Below are 26148 nucleotides of genomic sequence, written 5' to 3'. Positions count from 1 at the left end.
CTTTACAATGTTTTTACTTTCATTTTATTAAGTCATGAGTTCAAAATATTTTTTTCTATTTTATGTGGTAACTTTCTGACACAGTGTAAAAACACTACAATCAACACTATAAACCTAATTAGCAATAAGCTAACCTCATAAAGGTAGCATTTTAAATGGCACTTAGTTGTTTGCAGAACAAATGTGAAAGTTCCCAGTTACCTTCTAGGTCTCTCTTCAGTTTCCTTAAGTCTTTTATTAGGTCTTCAAACTTAACTTGGGAGGCCTGGAAAAAATCCTGTGGTTCTGGTAAAGGAAAAGTACTCTTGTCTGTTCCTGCTTCCTAAACAAACAAACAAACAAACAGGCCACTATGAAAATTAAATGCATGTACAGTGAAATAAATTACTTTTCTGAAACATCATCTATATAACTGCAAAAATAAAATATTACAAATAGTCCTTCCTAAAACAGCGTATATATAATTTCAGGTAAAATCCAGACCATTCTGAATGTTGAAACTTCCCTTTTGACGTTGTAATGCAAACTGTGCTCAATTTAAACTACGGAGCAACACTGAGCTCACAACATTTCAGTTCATTTTATATTACTAAAAGTTTAGATAAGGTATTACAAGTTTCTTAAAACCAGATAACATGAATGCCCTTTTTAATGGAGCAAGTGATCTTATGCCAGAAGTTTGTGGTTTCACTCTTTCCCAATTCATTAGATACATACACAATTTATACAGATAAATTGAAAACAATATTTACATCTTGCCTGGAGCACATAGGCAGATAAAAATACATAGCTGAAAGTCTATTCAGCTTAATAAATCACATGGTTAAATGTCTTTATAGAACTCACAGGCATATATCTTATTTTAGCAAAATTATTTCAGAAGTGGAAAAAAATAACAAGCAACATTACAAGATTGAAAGTGGTTATTTCAGTCTGAAATAAAGGAACAAACATAGGCTGGAGAATAAAATATTTTCTGAAAAGTGAAAAAATGTATTAGGAAGATAAGAACACCTAGGGAAAAAAAAGAAGTACAAGGGTTAACATTTATATTACACCTCCTCCTACATCTCTAACTTCATCTCTATCAACCAAGACACCTGTATTAAACTTGCCATTGTCAAACTCTTAAAGAAATCCACTTTTAGAGAGGCGTATACAGGAAATGAATCTTTTACCTTATCACAGTGGCGAAGGTAATATATGACAACATAATCCACAAGATTAATACGATTATCCTAGGAGAAAAAACAGAATATTAAAAATGGATTATGGATACATACAAATGTTAAATGTTGTATGATTAATGATGATATGGACAGAGCCACATTTTACTGCAAACACAAAACCAGACAGCATGTACCTGACAAGTATATTTTCTGCCCGTTTTGTTTATGGACATGAATTTTAATGCTCTCTTTCTGGAATCTCCATTTCCTTGGTCCTGCATGCTACAATGCATACAACATTTTATTTGCTGTATGTCATTGGTTCAGCATAGGATAGATTAACTAAAGAAAAAGGGCAAAACTGGAATTTAAACATTACAGGATATCATTCAACATCATAAAAGAATATTAATAAAGGGAGTTATAACTGGGATGTCTTTGATTCTTCTCGTATATGTTTTTATTTTCTATATTGACAGGTATCAGTACAAACATTTGTCCGTGAACAACGTCTAGCTTCCTGTAAGAGGCTGCCTCACCTTCATTACAGTTTGCAACAAATCATTAAAATTTTGTTCATATCATACACGAGCATAACTAAGTAACTCATTGCTGTCATGTAGTTAAAACCGCTCTGCTTATCTAGCAGCTACAGAATACACTGCTGGCAGGCTGTGTGACAAAAAAGAACAGAGGTGGCTTATGAATATTTGATTGCCCTTCTCAAGTAAAATATGTTCATTTTTCTACATGTTTAACTATGAAACCTATCACTTTAGATTAAACAGTACTTCCAGAAGTCAAAACACAGAGATTCTGAAGTGAGCTATGATTTTTTTTTTCTAACCTCTGTATCAAGTACTTTTCTCAGCTCATGTGACAATAAAAAAAACTTATGTGAAATTAAAGATACTAAACGTGGACATTTTACCTTAGCTTCCTGAATTTAGCTTACTTAGAAATCATATTTTTTGCTCACAATTCCCAAAAAGGACACAACACTGTTAAATAAGCAAGACCCTCCATTCTTCTTCCTTGCAAGTACAGTCTCCAATTGTCCCTAAGGTTTCATGTCTGCCTATAGCAGCTGGTCTCTTTGAATTTTTATGCATTTTGGAGACTAGTCCCATTCCTCACAGTAATATAAACTAATAATATATTTACTTTGGCTACCAAAAAAACCTATAAGAACTGTAATTTTTTATCTTGTTTTGCTAAGGAACAAGTCTTACGCAGTTACACTGTACATCTGTCACTCTTTTTCATAACTCATTATTTTGGAGTGTGCTAACTAAACCCAGCCAAATTGGAAAGTCCCAGAGAAGACAAAATTCTTACAAGTTCATGGTAGATAGAAAAGGGGGACTAAAACTAATACTTCATCTGAGAAAAGTCAGGCAAAACTCAGTTGTTTTACATTCTTTCCTCATGGCAGCTGGCTGACCAATGAACACATGAATGCTGGGAAGCTGGGCCGCAATCTACTTTAGCTGACTAGGAGCTAAAGGCAGCCCATGTGTCACATCCATGGAGTAGTACTGGAAGAAAAGTTGTTATAGGGGACAACCGAATAACTGTGGTGAAGAGGAAAGTAAGAGTTAGGAGACAAAAGGTATAAATAAATTGGAAAAAAAATCCATAAATTCAGTGGTTCACTGCACAATTTATTAAATCTTGTTTTTATTCTTTGCTAGTGATGGTACTCACAAGTGAAATAAAAAGCTACCTAGACATACTGTTCATTTGACATCGCTTAGTCTCCCAAACTGAGAGCATTCCTATGTACATCCAGCATAACTGGGAGCAAAACCTTAAACTGTAACTTTCTTACAGTTCAGAACAGCACTTCAAGTAAAAAAAAGAAGAGTGTGAGAGAACAGTTTTTTTTCACCCTCCAAATCTGTACCAACAACAGTAGAAAATAGCTCCTACTCTTTAGTAGTTTCCATATCCACGTGGCATCCAGGTTAGCTTTGGCAGAGATGGACTTTTGAGTGGTGTTTCCATTGCCTAGATTATCTAGTACCTCCTCATCTGCCCTAGTGAAAGTTAACATCATTCTCAAAAGGTGCGCACACTTTCATGGAACCTTATTTTGATTCTAGTGCGACTAACCAATAATAGGCTAATGGTTCTCAGTTTCTGACAAAATAGTTTACTGCCATCTCTTAAGTGTTTTCTTCCGCATGCCATTCAGAATTCGTTCTCAACATCCATTCTACAGCCAATGCAAAAAAAAAAAAAAAAAAAAAAGGACTGAAAAAACTTTGTTGGATCTGACACACCTTTTTGAAGTGGATTAAAATCCTATAATTTATATATATTTATCCCCTTTATATATAATTGTTTTTTGTATACTCTACATAGAACTCCTCCTGATATTTGTTTTACAAACCTGACCTTGAAAAACTTTTTACTCATATGTACCTACCTTAAGTTAAGAGCAAGAGAAAAAAGGGACATTTGTTGGAGACAAACTTCAGTGGCCTGTGCTCTTTCACATTTCTCTACCTACTGTACTTAAGTTTCTATTAATAAAAGAGACACAAGGTTTTCATATTACATAGTTACCTTAGTGGTACTGAGTAGGAGAAATAGGAGATTATGGAGATTATGGAGACATGCATATGTGTAGGAGAAAGATAAAATCTTGAGAGAAAAAAAAACTAGAAAATGGTACAAAAATGCCTCATTCTTTCAAGCAGAAAATGGTAAGAAGTGAGACAAGATTAACTTTTGACAGAGAGATCATTTGAGAAAAGTAGTCCTCAAAAAATGAGTACTTACTCTGCTTTTGACATCTTTTAGTTTGGGGAGTATTTCCAAACCAAATCCATCAGCTTGACCTCGAGTCCTATTCCCACCATTCATGTAGTTTCCAAATGCCAGAATCAAACCTAAAATCTCCTTTACACTTGTCATGTTCAGCAAAGCCTGGAAAATGGATATTAGTCTGAAATATCTGTTGGCACAGAAATTTTAATTGCTCATATGACAAAGCTTTTTACATTCTATTTTTGCTAGACAATGTTTTGTTTCTTATGTGCGCTACAAGGGAAGGAATCTAAAACTGGTACATGAATCAAATATTTAAGGGAAGAATTTATTAGACTAAAGCTGCCTAAGATACTATCTTTAACTTAATCCACATGAGGTAAATTATATACCATTACATACTATGTAGATGACAAAAAGATTAATGGAGGAAGTTTTACTGCAGATTACTAAACATCCTTAGTAGCCTTTAAAAAATCTTACAGACAAAGTGGTTTGTCATGAGTTTACACAATGCAGTCAAACGAAGATGTGTTATTTTTGCTGCCATTGGGTTAGACTCAGTCATCTTCACTCTGCTTCCCATTGGTTCTCATGCTCTGAAAATTCACATTTCAGTTCATACTAAGGGCAGATATACCAGGGTTAAGGACAAAATTTCAATGCCTTGAAAGAAAAAAGAAATCTAGAAACACAGTGAATCATTAAAAAATTATTTTAAATTCCATATAAAGACATCAATCTTATCAGCCAAGATCTGAATCTGACTCTAACTGAAAATATCAATTGTCATGTGAGCTCCTCTAAAGTAAACTAAGGGTAATGCCTCTTTCCTGATGTCATATAAAGCCACTTCCTTATCTATGTCTCCTTTCGAAAGGTAACAATAAGTAACTACTTTTATTATCAGAATATACAAAAAGTATCTGAAGGGATAGAGCATGGGTAGTTTGTGGCAGAAAGTTGTTCAAAAGACACACTTCACATAGTAAATAATAAAAAACAAAATAAAATTACATCCTGGCCAAGATGTTATACCTTCTGAACACTATTTCATTTCTCTTTTAATTCTTACATCATTTTACTTTTCATATTTATTTGTTATAATTTCAAAATCTTCTCTTCAATCATTTATTACATAGGAATCTTAGATCTTGAGAAGTACTACAAAACTGCTGTATCAGAGTAACAGAAATTTATGGATACAATGGGAAATGAATAAGTTACTGCACCCTATAGGCAGCTACTGCTGATGGCAACCATAACAGTATGCAAGAAAAGTAACTTTGCATGGTCATGTACACATAAGTTAGTTTGATAATTAATATCAATTTTTTAGATTATGTATTTCACTTATAATGCAAAGTAATCAAAATCTGCCATTCAAGTAAAAATAAATTGTCTTGTGTAGAACACACAACATTACACAGAACTCACCTTCCCTCATTCCTTCTCCTCGTGTTCATATAAGCAGCTAAAAATATGAATAAATTTCATTTTCCTAGGAAGTCAATAATCAGGCTTAAGGTTCATCACTTTTGGTAAAACAAACAAAAACATGAGTAATCTAAAATATATTATGCTTTTATTTAGTTTCCGTTAGGGCTTACCTTGGAAACACGAGTTAAGATATCAACTTTCCTGTGAACTGATGTTATCCCTTCAGAGAAAACTGACTGGAAAATAATACACTGAGCTCGTTCTGTGAAATTGGGGATCTGAGACAATTCATATAAAAATCTGTGGAAAAAAAAAGAATACTAATGAATTGCTACATTTCATATCTGTGGGGTACATAATGAATTAAAGCTCTTGCACTGTAAAATACATACCTGCAATCTTTAACACTGAATCAAAATAATTCTGACAACTTATAATTGCTGTATTCTTTATGCTCAGTGTTCTTTATGCTCAATGTGTTAAGCAGTCCTATTTATATGAAGAAAAATGCAAGACATTGACTCTTATGACATTAACCCAGTAATTATCACAAATGTGATGCCTAGCAAACAAGAGGAATCATAAACCAAGGTCATTAAAAAAAAAGGCTAGAGAATCACAATCTATGTACCACTTTTGCTCGTGTGCTTTTTGCTTCATTTTAAAATGTGCCCAGCAATACAGAACTCAACATATTCCTACAAATTAATTTCTTAATACATAATATCTGCCAAGAAATTTCTTCTGATGCTCAATATCAATTTTCTTTTACTAATTTGCACCACACTTCCAATTATATAGCAACATGTTTTATGGTAATGCACCCAGCTGTGTGTTTAACTCTCAAATACTTGCAAATGATCTCTCTCTTCACTGTTCTGAAAAGTTACTTTCTCTATCTGTTCATTATCCCTACTCATATACCTACTCTTCTCATGATGCTATTCCAGCTTTTTTCTTTTAACTCTTCAGAAAATAAAAATAAAGTATATTTAACAACTTCAGTTCAAATATCACAAAATGAAAGCACTCAAAGGCACAAATAATTATTTCCTTTTTGCTTCTTCAATTTAAAATTTAAGAGTTAGGCTCAATAATACAAGAAACTTTAACATTTCTTAAAATAACAGAGTTTGCATAATTTGCTTTGTGGGTTTTGTGTCAATGATTTCAGTGCTACATATGCTTTTTTGAAATCCAGGGGGAAATATTTTGCTCCAATATCACTACAGAAGAACTCTTGTATTCTCCTGTCTACAGGTATTCTTAGATCCCCTTTAATGCGATGACTTAAAGATTCTTTTACCTTACTGAATTCTGGGACATATTCTGAATGATTATTAGCTTGAATTATTATTAAATTCATTTTAATTATTTAAAGCAATTCATCTGATTTCTTCAAACTATTTCTTTCTTTTATAATAACTAATATCAATATCTTTAATAATGCCTAATGCATGCAATGTGTTGCTCAATACACAGTGAGTGTCTAAAAAAATGGTAACATCCACCTGTGGCTGGTGTGAAACTAGCGATCATTTTTCCTTTTTCTTTCTTGCCTGATGAGAAAATCTACTGAGAGAAGGGCTGGGGAGGCCAGGCTTGGCTCTTGCATTGAAGCAGCGGGAAAAAAAGAAATGCCAAGCTGGTATTAATAAAAATGCTTCCTATTGGGAATGAATGGTATTGCCAGGAAAAAAAAAAAAGAGGATATTTTATAAGTACTTCGTGTGAGAGAAACAAAAGCAAGAAAAGACCCAAGCAGTTCACAAAAGTTCTGACATACATACATTGTAACATTTTAAATTTAAAAATCAAATTGACACATTTTCTTTTCTTGCCTTCCCTTGAAAAAGGGACTTTCATTTACATTTCTGGTCTTTGGAATACTACATAACTATGCTGAGAATTAAGAGCTTTAGCATAACAAGAAAATGTATCCAGATTTTGGAATTCAAAGTATTCATTGTAAATATCCGGACTGAACATTTGTAACTGAAATCAATCACAAAGGGGAATCGATGTTAGCAGTTACTAAACAGAATGTCACAGCACGAACCTGCGGCTATCAAAAATAAACCACCACATTCATGTGGACAGAGCTTTTTCAGAGAAAAGAATACTCTTAGTTCAATCAGTTTTGCAATTTTAAAATGAGAAAAGTATGATTTTGACTCAAAGTTACAATGAGATGACCGTGACATAATTTTGGATTCTCATTGCTACAATTTCCATGGCCTAAAGTAAACAGAGAATTTGTTATTCATCTGTGTGAGGTCCATTTACTCCTCTCCTGCAGAAACTGTAAATAAAAAATACATTCATTTGAGAGCTCTTTTATCCTACCAGAACCTTATAACAGAGGCCTTGAGAGTACTTTCAAAGTCAGGTATATTTTCATGCTGTTAGTACAACAGAATATTATTTCAGAAGAGAAATAAAGAAGGCTGATCATAAACTATTTATCAATTTACATTTACCCACATTTGATGAATATAAAATTAAGAAACTGGGGGGAGGGGGGAAGGGGAGAGAAAAAGGTGCATCTTATTATTCAATCTTCTAAGGGAGCCAGCAGGCTTTAAACTGAAGTAAATGGAAGTTCTTTGTGTGTAGAAGTCAAGCAAATAGCACTGATTGGACAAAAAGCTTTATTTTATTTGCAATTATTAATAGTCCACTACTTCCTGAATTAAAACTACATATAAAACAGAACTGCTCAGTACCATGTTTTGCTACCATTTCCTTCTTTAGTATTTCTTTCAGAGTTGCAAAGACTTCACAGAGATTGTATTACAACTCACAGGATCTTCTTGGAAACAAGCTAAAGCATCTGTATCCTGCTAGGAAAGCCTCAAGTTGTGGCCAATTATTCATATAATTTTTTATTGTGTTAATGAATATTAGCATTTTAACAACTATTATCATGAAGCATAATTTAGGGCAATATTGTCATGTTGCTGAGGTATATTTACAGTTCGTGCAAACAATAGCAAGTGTAATATGCTAGTAAAACAGATCAAAATCACATGTGAAGGAGAGCATTCATGATACCAGTAAAGCTTTCTATTTGTTTGTGAATCCAAGCCATTTTAAATGGCAAAGACTTCTATAAGACTTCAGTGAGTTCAAGTCAATGTTTTCAGCATATGAATGTGAATGTCTAGTATTTACAACCATTTATAACAAGTTTACTTTGCACTTTTTATTCTGATCCTTATTAAGCACATCAGGCTCATGCCCTCTAGCAAATTATTTTAACCATACCTACAATTTTGCACTTTTCCGCCTTAAACATTGTATGGAGTTAATATGCAAATGCAGTTCCAATAAAACTCGAATTTGGCATATAGGCTGATTTAGGGGCTGACTTGGACAACTAAACAAGCAGCACATGATCTGCTGAGTTTTCAGAAAGGATGTTCCCTTTAAAGAGCACTAAAAATTACTGAAGTCATCAGCAAATTGTTTCCTCCTTGAGGCAACGTTTTGACAAACTAATTTTCTTAGCCTATACAGTTTAACAGTAAAAAGAGGATAATTAAGACTTTCAGAAGCAGTGGAATAATTGATAAAGAATAGCTTTTGCCTTTCACACCACTATTTTATTTTGAATGATCAGGCACAACTGCTTTATGTGCAGTTCTTTAATTTTAATTATGGAACAATGATAGCCTAAATCCAACTCTGCATTTAGGATCAACCTCTCTGTGCTATAATTTACAAAAAAGGACAACCTTTTACAAGTCTAGAGCTCTACAAGACTCGTATTCTCCGGAACACAAAATACATTTATATTTATTTCAGACTTGCAGGTTGTTCCCAATGATTCAAACTCTGGAAAACATAAACTAGTCACAGAATGTATTATTATACTCCAAACTAAGGCAATGAAAACCATGGATACAGGATACATGAAGAAGCTAGTATATCTTTAAAGATATATGTGTTCTTAAGTAAAAAATGAGAGAGCATGATAACCGCAACTCCTAACATGAACCTATTTCCTGTGGACTACATGCAGCTACTAGCAGCGAGTATTTATCTGCTTTGTGTAAGGAGAAAGAAGAACAAAATCTGCTCTTCACCACCAACAGTCTAATGGAGAAAAAATAGAACACTTCTGACATCAACCAGTCGTATGCTACCTCTGTTGCTTCAGTTCTTCCTTTTCTTACCTGTTTTTATGCCAAAGAGAGAAGAAAAGACAAAAAGAGACAGAGAGAGAAAAGGGTACAAAATGGCAGAAAAGCCACAGTGCAGGAAATTGCTGTGATTAGGAGAGGATGAAAAAATAGGGAAAAGCAGCAAAACAATAGAAGACGGACACTACTTTGAGGCCTAAATCTGAAATTAAATACAAACACTAAAATAAAATTCAGAATTACCATGTTGTTCACAGATTTTATGATTTTCACGTTGGTCAACAGTGCATTACAACAGCAAGAACAACACCTAGGAACCATCTCATCCTGACATTTCTCACGGCTCACAAAAGTCACAGGAGACAAACTGTGGAATCAGCCTTGTATGTCTTCAGTCAGTATGTCTTGAGTGTACATTTTGTCTTGGTCATAGGACTTTTTGTACAGGCAGACAGTGATAGGACGAGGGGGAATGGATTAAAACTAAAAGAGGGGAGATTTGTATCAGATATTAGGAAGAAATTTTTTATGCAGAGGATGGTAAGGCACTGGCACAGGCTGCCCAGAGAAGCTGTGGGTGTCCCATCCCTGGAGGCATTCCATGTCAAGTTGGAGGGGACCCTAGGTAGCCTGATCCGGTAGGTGGCAGCCCTGTCCACAGCAGGTGGTGGATATGGGTAATCTTTAAGGTTCCTTCCAACCCATGGCATTCTATGGTTCTATGGAACTGCTGAACACTTTGCTCTCATTCTTACAAGATTTGCACATGCACCACTGTAATTTTAAAGAGCAAAAAGGACAGCTGGACATCACTGCCTCCACACTAACAGGGGCAGAAAGGTATACAGCTGCATACATTCATATATATGAATGCCCCTATGGCACTGGCTTTGGAACCCAATGGTCTTTAAGGTCCCTTCCAAAGCAAGCCATTCTATGATTCTAATACTACGACTCTAAAACCCTCTATATGGGGAGATCTTCCAAGTATCAACAATCAAAATCAGTCTGGTTCTGCTTCATGGGACACTAATTTAGCCTTAGAGCTCTATGGGAAGGACAAGCTTTTTACAAATGAGAGAATGGAAATAGAATGATGATCTAGTTGATCTAGTATACCTCTAAATGTCTGAAAAAAGTGACACAAATGCAAACTTCACATCATACCTTGAAATACAAAAAAGTGTTTAAAATTAACTAGCAAGAAATTGTGTATCTAAATCTCCTTTAAACATATAATCAAAGGACCATACACTACAGAGCAATAAAATAGTAAAAGAAACAAAAAAAACCTTACTGTTCTGGTTTATCCAGAAGCTTCAGTTCCTCCTCTTTTGAAGTCTGATAATATTGCTTGATTTTTTCCAATTCATCCTTTTGTGCTCTCTGAATGAGTTAATATAAAGTAATTAATAACTATTTTTTAACAAATTAATAAATTGCTAATGTACCTGTTTGTCTGCAAATAATTATATTTTTAGATGGACATATTTAGAACATGCAAAAGAGCAAGGCTCCTGAGGATCCATGAGCTAGCACTGACTTGGAGAACATAGCAGTACAAATATTGCTAAAGGACGCTTCAAAGCACTTAGATCAGAGAGGTAGCTCTGGTATTTCTACAGCCAAGTGTAAATGCATTCTTGTATACAACTTCAGACTCACACAGCTTAAATTCATGAACACTATCTGCAGAGCAACTTGGGTAAGAAGAGCAATGCACTAGCTTGAGCTAACTGTTTTAGCCACTAACATCTTGGATAAGAGAACAGAGCATATTAGCACACAGCAGGCCTTAGGTAAGGCCAGTATTTTTCAGGTAGTACAGAAGAGACAAGTGATAGGTGCTTCATCTTTTGTTACTGTTACATCATTTGCAATTACATCATTTTAGCCCGATTCCAAAAGCAGGCCCCTGGTTTAAATTTTTGACTTTTAAGAACTAAGTCAGTCAGAGAAATATGTATCTCAGTAGTAGTATTTTTTGATGTTGCCTATTTGATTATTGTTAAACTCCTTAAAGACTTTTCCTACATAAGATCTCTAGTCAAAAATGACAACATAAAATAAAATGTATGCCTGAATTTCTGTGAGCTATGGCGATTAACCACAGACATATCTCAACTTACTTACATTTTCATATAGCGCTTCCAGTGTTTCCAGATCTACTACGGAGTCATCAACACACAGAATAGCTGTATGGGATACAATCACAAATTAGTTGCTAGAAAGCATACTGTGAGTTCACTCCTGTTTCCTGGAAAATATGTGAAAGAGATCTGACCTAGTTAAAGAACATATTTACATCCAGATAATATTTTACTATTTTCAACACTGTATTTTTGTTCTGATTTTGAATTGCAGCACTCATACAAGAACTTATTATAAACCGCCTCAGGAGAACGGAGTCCTACTCTTCAGTACATTCAGCAGTCAAGGCTATAACCTGCCAAGTGTTCAACTTCTTGTGTAGCTGGCCAGACCGGGAATACTGGATATCAGACAATGAACAGCACAGATTTCACAGTAGCATAGAAGGCTGGATAGGAAGGAACTGAGTTGGAGCACTTAAATTGTCCCTGTGTGCATGGGACACCAGAATTATGAAAACTGGGAGACTGGGAGAATTATGAAAACTGCTTGTCTTGGAGCTAGCAAGCTTGGGAATTAGACAGGTAGACAACCTTGCAAGAAAATTCAGATTCTGTTACAGGTTTTTAAGGTATCTTCACAGAAAATTTCACATTTGAGTTCGCTTGATCCACCAGAAAATTACCTACAAGAAAATTTCCAGACAAAGATTTCTAAATCTCATGCAGACACCCGAAGTGTACTTTTCAATAAAAAATTATTCCTCATTACCAAAAAAAAAAGTCTCAAAATGCTTCCTAGCTTTCTTCCAAATGCAACTACACTCGGATTATACAGTGTTATGTGCTTCCAACATTTGCAAATTCCACTACAATTTAGGCAAAACTACTGGTTCATGGTGCTCTCTAATGCAAAATTCCCGTAAGCTAAGATACGCACAATGGCAGATGAATACCTTTGGATGTTTTACTTTTTGGGAACACCGTTTCACCATGATTCATAAAAGGGTTGGGCACAATTTCCGAACTACTGATCTATGTTTAAGTGTTACTGGGAACACTAATCCAAAAAAAAATCAAGATTAAGGCCTTTACCAGTTTTCCACATAATCAGTGACGCATTCAGTCACAAGTACTTGGTAGCTTTAAATTTCAACTGGACAAGATTTCTTCAAAGGAAACTTGACTACTTGTGAATTTAGAAGATTTTAAAAGCTTTTGCTGTATTATCAATCCATGTTTGAAGGGGCCAAGGAACACATCTTTAAATAATTATTTAAAAGTAATAAGCTTTCGCGTGCTCTTCCACCTATCCCATGATTTTATATTGTCAAATTAACCAGCAGGCTAGTAAATTTTCTCTGTGTCAGCGTAATTAATTTTATTAAAAGGTTTAATGACATTTAGAATGCTTTAAAATTTTGCCTGTCAATTATGATTCAATCTGTTGACATTACATCTTGGTTAGAAGTAAAGAATTATATGGAAGAAGGCAGTATCAGGGGAAAAGAACAGCACTATCTCCAGCTTTTGTCTTATTTCAAAGACTGAAAAAAACCCCAAAGTGTAAACAAACATAAAACCCAAGCTACAGAGCTAAACCAAATTCTGTTTTTAAAGAAAAATCATTATGGATTGAATATATGAGATCATCTGTTCCCTCTAGCAAGACAGTTCCATGAATTTAATTATCTTTTGCATTATCCAATGAAATATCAATAGAACCAAAGACACTGGAAAAACTATTGGAAAACTGATTTCACAGTCTAACACATTTAATTTTTAGGATTTTTAAATGCATATATTTAGTTCAACATTTCTCTCTTGTGGTTTCACTATGATCCTATTTTGGGGTACTCTGAAATCTGCTTATGAAGAAAAATTTATTACTACAGAGTTATTTAGGAAAGCAGCTAATAGGAGGTAAGTTGAACTCATAATAGAAATACAAAACATGTAAGAAAGAGTAGATCTTTTAAGTACAGAACTACTAGGATGACAGCATGGAGTTTAAAAAAAGAACACATTAATAACAACATCAAGATTTGTACATCTTAACTGTCACAGATCTATCAAGAAAGGCCCCAATTTTGCAAAGTGCTAAATTCTGATTAGCATTTCTGTACTTAACAACAAACCTAAGAAAATAGCACTGGTGACACGATAAACTGTTTTCTACGCCAAAATGATTGAAATTAATCCAGTAAAACTGAATCTGATAAGGTAGCATATTTGAAACGAAATTAAGAATAAGCAGTTTTAAGAGACATTGATTTGAGTTATTTTATCTTTTGGTGCAACTGTGTATTTCCATAGAAGTACCAGGAAAACATTTTCTGACATATTTGATATAAAACCTGACCTGCTGTTACTGGCAATGCCCGTGCAGATAGGGCACAGTTAAAAATCTAGCTATATTAATTCAATATAGTATGATAGTTTGACATCTTAGGATGTTAGTACATGTAGAGACACACTTCCAGAAAATCAGAAGTACTGCCAAAATCTACAGCAGACACGTTTATTTAATCTTTGTGTATTTTAATATCTTTACCTTTGTCCTTCTATCTCTTTCCACTCAAACTGATCAATCAATGTAAAATGCATTTGCAGCAGAACACAAAAACAAGAGCGTAAAATTACAAAAATTGGTCATTTAAAAAAAAAACACACACATTGATTTTAAAAGCTGCAAGGAATCCCCCACAATTCACAGGTGTCTTGGTATTCTTCATATTCTTAAAATACAGCATGCGCAATACATTCACAGTATACTGTGTAAATTAACTTGAGTTGGGGCAGATGAAAAAAACCTATTACACTAGATCAAATAAACTAATCATTTTACTTTTTTTCTTAGAGCTGAAAAAAAACTTCTTAATTTTTCTGTTAAAAAAAAAGCCAAGCTTTAATCATACATATTTTAATATAATTAAAAATTAATAAAAGCTCTGATATTTTTTCAAAATCCTCTTCCATACACTGTGAATCTAATCATGATACTTAAACGTATTACATTTCATTATATCAAGACTCATATAAGTGTAAGTAATATAGGTGAAGTATCATAAATCTACAAAAGAGGCTCCAAAACAATTAATAGCTATTACAATATCAATCATCATTGGTGGTTTTTACTTTTATCTTGCTTTCTAGTTAGCTGTCTTTCTTACACTGTCAGTTAAGTTAGAATATTTCACCTACACCTCACAATATGTCGAAAGGAAGTAGACTCATGCTGTGAAAAGCTGGTAATTTTATTGGGTTCCTCTACCTTTAAAAAACCTGTTACTTGGCCAAGTCTGGTTTCTGAGATCCTTTCTTGCAGGGAAATTGAGGCAAACATTTTTATGTGGCCTATGGTGTCTGCTCACAACAAGAAGAATTTATATACACAAGGATCATTAGTGCAGGGCTGCACCCATTAGGATATAATAACCGTCAGCTAGGACAAAAAACAGATCAGCATCATGCATTCAAACTAACAAGCACACATAAAAATACTTGCCAACTACATTTCACATACTAAGAGTATTGCTTCAAACATAAACTTTTAGCAAAGGTTTTAACAGACTTTTTAAAACGAATCTAACTGTAAAAAACAGATTCCCTACCGGCACAGATTTTTCACATACTCTATTTTATCACTTCAAAAATGTAAACCAAAGAAAAGCTGAGAATTTAAAGCATACTGTCTGCAGTTCTCATACAAATGTAGACCTTAAAGATCAAACATGAAAAAGATATCTCTCTCAACTTGCTTAAATACCGAGAGTCTTAAGGCTGACCCTGATATACAGCTTCGCTCCTACTATGCACATTTTGGTTAAATCAGGATTTAATTCCTGATGACAGAGCTTACATATACTTAGCAATATTAAGACACTTAAAATGACAATTAAACTATGAAATATGAAGAAATTATCTTAACTGCCCTCTAATGATAAAACAGAAATATGCCATTTAAATAAAAAGCGCTTGCCAAAGTTTCACTCATTTGGCCTGAAGTACTTGACTTCTTTTATGTACTACATTCTGCTGAGTAAAGCTCAATATCACGGGAACATGAAGCCTACCGCTGGGACATGTAAATGAAACTGCTACTAATCTAATCAACTAGGAAGAGATTATGACAGCTAAATACAAATCCCTACTTTGCAAAACTACCTAAAATATCACAATTGTTCTGGTTTACTTCTGACTGATCTTGTGTTTTGAACTCATTTACAGATTTTCTCCAGCATTTAACTATAACATAACAGAAAAACATTCAAATACACAGTATTAAGAAGCACCATATGAATGCTGTAGGTTTAGAAGAGTAGGAAAACTCAACTTCTGCAAGAAGACACAAGCAAAAGACTCTGGCACTAATGTTAGCCTACCCACATTAGACTGGATGCCCAAGGCAGATGCACAAAAACATATGTTGTGAATTTTCCAGAACAAAGAAAATAACTTTTAAAGGAAATTGCTTCCCTGCTTCTGAGATGGGTATGCAGCCATCTCTCTGCTTTGTGCATAGTATATAGAATGCATAGAATGTATGTATTTAATATTCTGTGCGGAGGCAAAAGTCATACAATTTCAGAACGTTTTAACTTTTATTATCTTTGTTTCCATTCCACAAAATGTTTTAGGCAAAAGACAAATATACAAAAGCAGATGGCACAAGCCAGGTTTTGTAACAAAATCAATTTAAATTCATCCCATCTAAATGTGATCTATATTCTCTAGTATCTTCATAGAATAACATGTCACTGCATAGTTTACATTATCAGTGAACACAAGTATGCTTCAAATGCACAATAAACATGCTAGGTCTCCATACATGCTATTACAGGTGGTCCAGTCGTCTTCTGATAGAATACATGGAATCTTAACCATTATACTTAATTACTTAAAGTCTAGGAAATAAATATGTATATATGTATTAAATTAGTCATAATGCCAAGGATCTGTGTTCAACTTTCTCTTTTCTTTGCCATACCAGCTAAGTTCTGACATCATTAAAGTGCTATTATGTTAAACATTTGACTGGGTAAATGTGCTAGCAAAGTCAACAGCTGTTCTGCATGGATTAATATGTCACCTTATTGTCACAAAGAGTGCAGTGGATTATAAAGTGTGCATCTTGTGTGATGCATCGCATTCGTTGATTTAATCCCAAAGAAAATATGCCAGTATGTAAGAACATATAGTAAACGTGTTCTAACAGAAATAGGAGGTATTAGACAGTGAATTATTACCAGCAACACACAGAAGCGGAACTTCTGGTGCTCTGCAAGTTTAGTAGAAAAATGTAGGTATTATAGAAGTAGGGAGAGATTTGGGAGAATCACTCTTTTGGACACAGGCATCCAAATTTTATCTACATCCTGCTTTCAGTTACTAAACCTTTTCCATCTGGGCTGCCCCACAATTTTGTTAGTTTCCTCTTGAACAAATGTCATGGGAAGTCAGCCCAGATGATCTAAACTGCACAAAAGATTACTACTATTATTTGCTTTCTAGACTACTGCTATTGCTAGCTACTACATAGGGAACCACTTGAGTAACTGGAATGTTGGTCAGTAAGCAGTTGGGACCCACAGAGGGTCTTTGCATACATTAATAACCAAAATTTCCCATTAGAAACAAAACTGAATCTTCTCGCTATGGAGTGAGTCATAATATTTTAATAGCAAAGCCACACAAGTAGTCTTGAGCCACAAATTTGTCCCTCAAGCTGTTATGTTTCAGCTGAACAATGACAGAAAAAAGTAACACAAGTACACTGCTGTGAAAACCTCCGTCAGTGTGTAATATTACAGCATGTTCCACACCTAACAGCTGATTTACACTATTCCTCATCTCTTTCGTGTGAAGGTTTTAAAAAACAACAACAGACAATGGCTTGAAAATAATATCAAACCTATCCACAACTTTATTATCACTATTTGATTTTAAAATATAAATGGAGATTCTACAAAGCTCACTAAGACAGACATATTCTGTCTACTTCTTAGGCTCAGGAAATTAATATTATTAATAATGGTCTAACAAGGAACTATATTACCATCTTCAGTACCAGATTCATTGTTAAAATTTGTTAGCATTCTCAGAACATTACAACACATGGTGGGGAAGGCTTACTCTTCCTCTTCCCCCTACCAGATATTGAGTATCTTGACAGGTGCAGCATGGCAGTATAAACTTTCCCTCTGCATCATAGAAGTGCCAGTACTACACAAAATGTTTATTCAATTTTACCCTGTCTTCTCCCTAGATGGTACTCAGATACAGCAAGAATTTAAATTTATCTGCAAAGGATGAACTTCATTCCCTCAAACAAACATGTGTGGGTGATTCCCTTCCCAAACTGTGGCAGCTGGCTCATTATCAAATGCAAAGTGAAACATCTGTGTGCCAGATATGGCCACTTATTTGTTTTGCACTGCTGAGCTATCTAAAGAGTATGCTGTGAAGCTATTTATTCCAGTGTGAGAGAGTAATCCTACAAATATAGAAGTCCCACAGCATTTTAGAGAAATATGTACTTTTTCTTGTGGTTAATCTCATTTTCTCTGCAATTCTCTATTTTTTTGCATTCATCTGTGCGCAAATGGCAATTCTTCACAGAAGTAATGTGGGGACAGTTTTCCTAGAACTGCCACTTAATCCATTATAGACAGTAAATCCATTTGTACATGGATTTTTAAGAAACACGGTCAGAACAACCTGAAATAAAATTAGGTGCCCCCCTTTTTTTTTTTATTCCAATTCTCTTTCTTCCAAGTTTCTTTATTCTCTGTTGCAAGCTGGAAAAGAAAATAACTTCTTCCTCTTGTGTACCAAATTATGCAGTGGAATGTGGTTTGAAAAAAGGGATGAGTGTTTAATTATCATGTTTCTTAAAGGTAACTCTTTTTAACTCTACTTTCTAAAAAAAAAAAAAAAAAGATTCAGAACAACCACCTTTTGACACTCACCACCAAATGATAACATTCTTTTTTTGATTAAATGTTGTAAAGAGTGTTTCATGGCCTTTTTTTGATACTGACTATAGCAGCCCTTGAAGAATTTGTCCGCTAATAGACAGGACTCCACAGAGACTACATTAAACAAAAAATATGGGATAAACACACACTAGAAACATAAGTATACTGTTGTCTTCATTACAGTACACATTTCTAAAGGTTCCTTCTACAGAATAGAACAGATGTAGATGTTTTGCTTGAGTCTGCAAACAGGTTGCTTGTGTTTTTTCCCCAGAAAGAATCTACACCTTTATCTATACATAGATCTTGATTAGAGCCATTCATACTAGTTTGAATATTCTCTCTCTTTTTTTTTTTTAATTTCCACAAGCAGTATTCCCGAATCCTTTCTGTATCTCCTAGTTGTTTCCATAACCAAGCAGAAGCATACCCTATTGCTGCCTTGAGCAACAAATGTGGTGACAGGCCAGTCATTTGCTACCTCTCAGAATAGAGAGGGCGATGAGTTACAAACTTTCCTTCAGTGAAAGCACTTGTTTCAGTGTCTCTTTTCTACTAACGTTCTAATTTTCATTACACTTGTGGGACTATATTAACTACATCTACAACTACAACCAGGGTACTTCTGTAGTCTGCAGACAGAAACAGCCCATATATTGTACACATTTCAGGGAGTTGTACTTTTAACTAGGTCATCATTGTGCACTCTGAGACTGCTCTGCATTGCTCTGCAAACACACCAAAGAGGAAAATTGGCAGATTTGCTTCAAAAGTGAACTGCTTACTCAAACTTGAATGGTAGCATATATAACTACAAACATTTTGAATACTTATGCTTCTATCTTAAATTGGACATAAATTGGCCAGAGGACTTCAAAAGCTACAGAAGAATGGCAAACTGACAGCTACAGATAGTTACAGTGACTTGTTTTAGTAGAACATCATGGCATGGAAAATAAAAACAATTTCTAAAGACACTACCCTGTTTTTACATTACAGCTGCTATTCTATCCTATTCTGCTATAATTCCTGATGGTAAATTATTCAGATTCTTAATAACATTTTTCCCCCATCTCATTCTAATACCTTTCACACAATACTGGCAGGCATGAAGTTGTTCCTTCTTTTTTCCCTCCAATCCAAAAACCATCTGTAAGCCCTTGTGCTTTTAAAGTGCTACATGCTCAAAGGCTCTTCTGAAATTAACAATAATCAATGCCAGCAGCATCTCAACACTCTATCCAGCATTTGCATGTGATGGAAGGAAAACAATAGCAAAAAAGGAGACATCAACTTGAATTCTTCCAGCAGTTGTTTTAAATGGTGGATATTTTCTTTTTTTTTTTAAATGTGAAAAAGAAATAAACAATATTCTTAAACAATATCTTTTAAAATCCAGAACATAAGCAGAATCTGAATTACCCCAGGGTTCTGAAAAATCTTTATTTCTGTACAGCTGCATTGCCAAACTCAGATAATTTCTACCAGTGATTGAATTTATACACCGAGTAGCCCAATGCCTTCAAAAATGCTATACAGTAATTATCTCCCTGATTTCTGCATGGTAGTTGCATCAGTTTTGAATGTACTTTTCATGTTGCTAATGAAACAAAATGTAAATATTCAACAAATACATACAGTATGTTCGAAGTCCTAAAGACTTGTATACAAAACCTCTATTTAACTTTTGTTCATGTGAGACTTGCTTAAGCAAAAAGAATGCAGGAGTATGAAACCACCTTGAGAAAATACTACTGAAAGTGATATATGAACTGAAAAGGTACAGGAGTTGTACCAAAATTTGCTTCTAGTTATTTAGTTGAAACTTTTACTTCTACAGGAATATTCTGGAAGAATAATTCTTCAGATATAATAAAGAGGGCCACACTCAAAGTACATATTATAAGAAATTCTCTGAGTGGTCCTATAAGAAAATATCTATGTACATATCATACATTGTAGTTCTGAACTGCTTACCTTGCTGAATATCCTTCATCTCCAGGTGCAAACTGGATATTAAAATTCCTACAGTTTGTGATCGTTTTCCATCCAACAATTTGATAATCTAGAAAGATAATTCAAAATTATCTGAGATCAAATAAACACTCTGCAAATTCTTCATTCACATAAACTCACATAACTGAGTTAAATTCAATGTGTCTCCAAATATTTTTATTAAATAAATGAAGCAGTAGGGTCTTTATCTCATGTTGATGCTCAGCACCTTAATGAATACTTGATAAATGTAAGTTTTAATTCTCACCGCATTAGCTCTTACTTGAAGCATGCTATTAAAAAGTAAAATTGAAAGTGCAGAAAATCTTGATTCTAGAAGATACTTTTTAACAGTTCTCCTTAAGCTCATTAGGGCAAAACTATTTAAGCTGTCACAGAATCACAGAATTACCAAGTTTGGAAAAGACCCCTAAGTTCATCCAAGTCCAACCATCCACCTATCACCAGTATTTGCCCACTAAAATCATGATCCTTAGCACAGCATCTAACATTTCTTGAACCCCTCCAGGGACAGTGACTCAACCATCTGCCTGGGCAGCCCATTCCAGTGCCTGACCACTCTTTCAAAATACTCTTTTGATACTCTGAGTACATTACAAATTCCTTAGTTTATCTCAGAGTTGATTTTTCAGTAAGAGTACATTTTACTCTGATTGACAGAGGTTCGTCTCTTGACCAAAGAGAATTGGAGATATGTTTTCTTATGCACTTTCAACACTCCTTCTGGATCAGTATGGGTTATTGAAAGGATTTCTTTCACTTCTGTCTGATTGTACTTCTTCCTCCCCTTTCACAATCTAAATGGATTTGAGGGTTTTGTTCATATTTTGGGTAACAGATACTTGTTAGTATAGTAACCAACATTTAGATCGTAATCTTTCAGATGTTGAGTGGAGGGAAGAGAAGGAAATTGGGAGAGGGAAACTTTGAGGAAGTTATGCTGATTAACCTGCTGATTAAAATTAGTGATACTGATATTTATCAGTCCATAAATAAAGTCATATAAGGAAAACTATCATGATTTTAGAAATGTAGTTCAGATGTTAGAAGAGACAGATTTGATATGTGAAACTTGCATTCTCAACAAAATTTCCCATAAAGTTTGCACTGTTTGTATGTGTGATTTTGATTCATTTTTTAAGCAAGATAAGATAGTGGCACATCACACCAGAAAATGCAACACAGATGTGAAGTTCTTCAAAATAAGAAAATGTTCATGTTCTAGCAGCTGGCTTAATCTGTAATGCTGATGAACAAATGCTATTAATAACTCACATGTAAAATTAAAACCAGTAGCTAAGTTTTCCCTAAATGTATGCTTCCAAATTTACCTCTAGTAATTCAGTGACATTACTATTTGTATATTTATAATATCCAAAATTGTAAACAGTTTTTTTTCCCCGTGATGTTGTTATACATGTTCACATTACAGACAGCTAAATGATAAAACTCACACTAACTTATATAAATGTTTCCCATAGGTTTTATGAGATTTTGGAACATTTAACTGTGCAACTGCCTAGTCATTCACTACATAGAAGTTGTAGCTGAAAATACAGGGAAAAGAGAAGCAATAGTAACATTTTCTCCTCAAAAAATGTAGTTAGTTACAACTTGTAGGGTGCTGAAATTGGACAGTATATGAATAAGTACAAATACATGCTGTCTCCAACAAAGATCTGACAAAAATCTTATTTTATGTCTCTGTGGTAGAAACTCAATTTAATGAAATTATGTTAAAATGGATGTTAAACATCTTCTGCCAAAATTGGAAATGAAATCTATCCTGAGAGATTTTAAAGGTTATATTTACAATAATTATATCGGATATCAGCAAAGGAATACTGTTTACGTACTATTTAAAATATTTTCTTCAAACGAAAAAAAATCAGGCCCCTAACTCTCTGAATACATAAACAGATAAGGTGATTTGGCTATCAGTTACCAGAAATGAATACTCTCTAAGCACCTCATCCTGTTAACTGCAATGTTTCAGAGCAAATATAAGCAACTGCTCGGTTTATCATGGTCATTTCTGAAACTTTAAGTGAATTTGCTGAAGTCTTCAACACATTAACTTCGTACAGGGATAATTACAGGCTTGAGTAGTATGCAATTTGTATAGCATTCACTGACCTCCATGTTGACCTTGTTCAGGGGCGAATTCATAGGTTGTCATAAACCCCATTAGACATGCCTAGTTTGAGGCAAAACCGTTCCAGGCTATAGCCATTATAGACAATATGACATTTCAAATAAATCTTTTATTTTTAAATGCTAAAATATTATTTAAATATAATCAAACTAGCTTCCATTGCATAGCAAGACTTCCTTCTTAGAAGACTAGTACAATACATTTAGAGAACTTCTATTATTTTAAAAGCTAAAGTGGAGATTCATGTTTTAAAATGCCCAACCAACTGTATGTTCACAGGCATTTCAGACAAACGTACACATGGTCACAATTACCAGACATCAAACTAGTCTCAGACTACCTGAAATAGCTTCAACAACATGAAATCTCTAACTGAAGGCTAATATTTTATTCATTAGAGAGCAAAAAGGGAGAAATAAGACAACAGAATGGCTCAAACTGGGCAGTCCTAATATTGAGAAATTATACAGGACTTTTGTTACAAACTTTAAAACCAATGTGCATCCTGAAAAATCAGAGCTAAAACAGAGAACCTATTTTCTGAAATAATCATTTCGCCCCAAATAATGCTTATTCTGGAGAAGCCACTGAAGGGGATTATATGTGTGTATGAATTCTAAATGGAAAGGAGATGCAAAAAATTCTTCAGTTTTCCAGCTCATAAAAACCATAAGGCAAATAAAATGGAAGTTTGTAAAGACTGCATCGAACTATTTAGTCTATGCTTTTAAAAGACAAATCACTGCTCACCTCTCAGCATATTGTGACTTGCTTTTAGCTGGCAGCAACAGGGAAGCAGCTAAGATCCAGCTGACGCCAGCTGATGCTGCTATGCCAGCTGGCAGGGTTTGCCAGCTGCCTGCTGCTCCCAGACGATGAATGTGTCGTCATAATGGATGCAGCACCTAATGGCTCAGGGACAATACTGTGAGTGTCAGTGCTAATTCATTTAACTCACTAACCTGTAACACCATTTGCTCAATGTGGTGTTCCCAGAGTGTTTTTTAACGTTATTGAGTTAGTTGATCTGCTTTAGACAAGCATCTCTTTTATATCTTTCAAATATTTATCATATAACGTAAAAGGAGAGACATACTGAAGCTTCAATACATTCATAAAGTAATCTGTCATTCCCATTAAAAGGTGTTTCCTTAATGTAGCAAGAAATGCATTTCATTAAATATTATATGACAGACAACTGTTTTGTCTAATTGTAATGTCTACAATCTGTCCAGGACACTTACTGTTGCAGAAATCTGAACAGATTCAGTTTACTTCAGTGATTAAATGCTAAATCCTTCCCCCTGCTGGTGCACGGATTCTTTCCATAATATTTAAATTTTGTGAGAGAAACCATAAGCTAAAAAGCTGTCCTAGATATCAGAGTGTTTTCCTTCATTCCTACTCATTAACTTCTATAGTGAAGTCAACAGCCTGGATGCGTAAATAGTCTGCTGAAACCCTGTTCAAACAGAGGAGGAACATCCTGTGCGAGAAGCAAGTAAGCAAGTATGCCCCTCCAGACTTTCTACATAAACACGCCAAGACTACGAATGAAATTTCAGAACCTTAAGACTATACATTATGCCTTCTCAAAGAAGAGACATATTTAACCATTTTATATTTACGTGAATGAATCACAGTTTTAGATTTTATCCACATTCATGGTATTTTAGTATATGTATTTCTAACTAAAATTCTACTGGATGAAGAAAAATTTATTTTTATCCTTTTTATAAATGACAAGCAAGTGGCAATGTTTCAAGACAAAAGTGGTAAAAAATGAGCTAGCAAGAAACTTACTTCATTTTCTTTATTCCTGCCAAACAAAACAGAACCACATAGATAGATATTTACTCTTGTTATATACTTTTCCCCTCCTATATGACTGAGGAGCTCTGCGGTAAACAAGGAAATGCCATATTCATTCTTCTAAGCACAGCCCAAATCATAAAAAGAAAGTGAGAGTGCCTCAGAAGAGTGCACACAAGCATTTTACTACTTTTACTCAAGTTTGAACACTGTTTATTATCTTATGCAGACGGCTGAAGACAGTCATTGTGTTTCAACCTTGCAAGGCATCCAACATTTTCTGCAATATCTGCTCTTCTTGCAGAAACACAAATTTCATTAATTTCAATTCCTCATTTAGTTAGATGGACAAAAAACTTGCTGACAGACGTATCCCTTTCAGTTAAAAAAATGCAATTCACTCAAAATATTGACACTCTTCTTAAATGGGAACACATGTTAATAATTATGTGAAGTCTGTTAGAGATAATAGACAACAGAAAAGCCATTATCTTTAATGTCCTCCTGCGTCTTTGAAATGATAATCATTGCACTAAAGGGCCAAAAATGATTGATGGACTTTCATTTGGAGCATACACCTGACACAAATTACTTGATATTTACCCTCCACCCCCTTTTTTTTTATTCCAAGAAGATAGAATGGCATCACAAACATCCAACTATCCTGTTTCTTGAATAAGTATAGGAGGGTAAGTTCCTCACAAGTCCTCAAATATATTGGAAAAAGTAATGCAACTTTGAAATATGTAACTCCAGTAATGGAGCGAGATAATGCACATGGAATAAATCATAGCAAAGGAATGTTCTTTCCTAAATAACTTTTTTTTTTTAGGCTTACAGTGCATCAGAGCTTAATACATAGAGAATCTCGCTTTTTATTTCATTTCAAAATACATTTCCTGATCCTGCCTTTCTCCTGTTTGGTAGTACAATCCCCTATTTTGATAAGGCATATCTAATAGAAAAAGGAAACCCTATGGGCTTGAAAACAATTGCATGTGCCTGTCAGCTTCAAAATCTACATAGGTATGTACAGACAAGAAATATTAACAGTTTAGAATGACCAAAAGCAAAAATTCTTTAAATATAAATTTCAGTGCTTCATCTGACATGAAAATGCCAATAGTGAGTTTTCACAGTCTAGGAAACATGTTAGCTTCTTCAAGTTATATTAAAATCTATTGAAAGCCGAGTTCTTTCCAAAAGAACAGATATTTTTTTTTTTTCAGCAAAATGGGTTAGAAATTTTATATGTTAATTATTTTCAGCTTTCATTGTTTTCATAAACAGCTATGGACCTTAATGATAGTGTATAAAATTTACATATAGTTGGACATTTATGGTATATGAGAACTTTATATTTGAAATAAATTTACAATTTCACATATAGAACCGTAAAATGTTGTTTTTTTAAATAAATCATACAATCCTTGACAAATGTTTTAATGTTTTAATCTTCGTGGATAACACAACAGATGCAAAAATCATATATCTAGAAGGCTGAAATCTAAGCATGAGAAAATATGAAAATGATTATGAAAACAATCTAGATTAGGAGTGGCATTT

At 34.2% G+C, this 26148-nt stretch overlaps 1 protein-coding gene across 1 annotated transcript in view; it reads right to left on the bottom strand.

The window, feature by feature from the left end:
- Nucleotides 1–26148, bottom strand: part of LOC110401113 (formin) — a 128515-nt gene that overhangs the window by 55699 nt on the left and 46668 nt on the right. Inside the window, exons 6-12 of the mRNA XM_021401819.1 lie at nucleotides 20577–20664; nucleotides 11663–11724; nucleotides 10827–10915; nucleotides 5555–5684; nucleotides 3957–4103; nucleotides 1179–1238; nucleotides 202–322 (exon numbers count right to left, since the gene is read on the bottom strand). Coding sequence (XP_021257494.1) covers nucleotides 202–322; nucleotides 1179–1238; nucleotides 3957–4103; nucleotides 5555–5684; nucleotides 10827–10915; nucleotides 11663–11724; nucleotides 20577–20664 — 697 coding nt within the window. The remainder of the gene's footprint in view (nucleotides 1–201; nucleotides 323–1178; nucleotides 1239–3956; nucleotides 4104–5554; nucleotides 5685–10826; nucleotides 10916–11662; nucleotides 11725–20576; nucleotides 20665–26148) is intronic.

This window comes from Numida meleagris, chromosome 6 (genome assembly GCF_002078875.1).
Source record: "Numida meleagris isolate 19003 breed g44 Domestic line chromosome 6, NumMel1.0, whole genome shotgun sequence".
NCBI lineage: Eukaryota > Metazoa > Chordata > Aves > Galliformes > Numididae > Numida > Numida meleagris.
The sequence above is the reverse complement of the archived record's forward strand: the minus strand, read 5'-3'. Positions and strand labels throughout refer to the sequence as shown.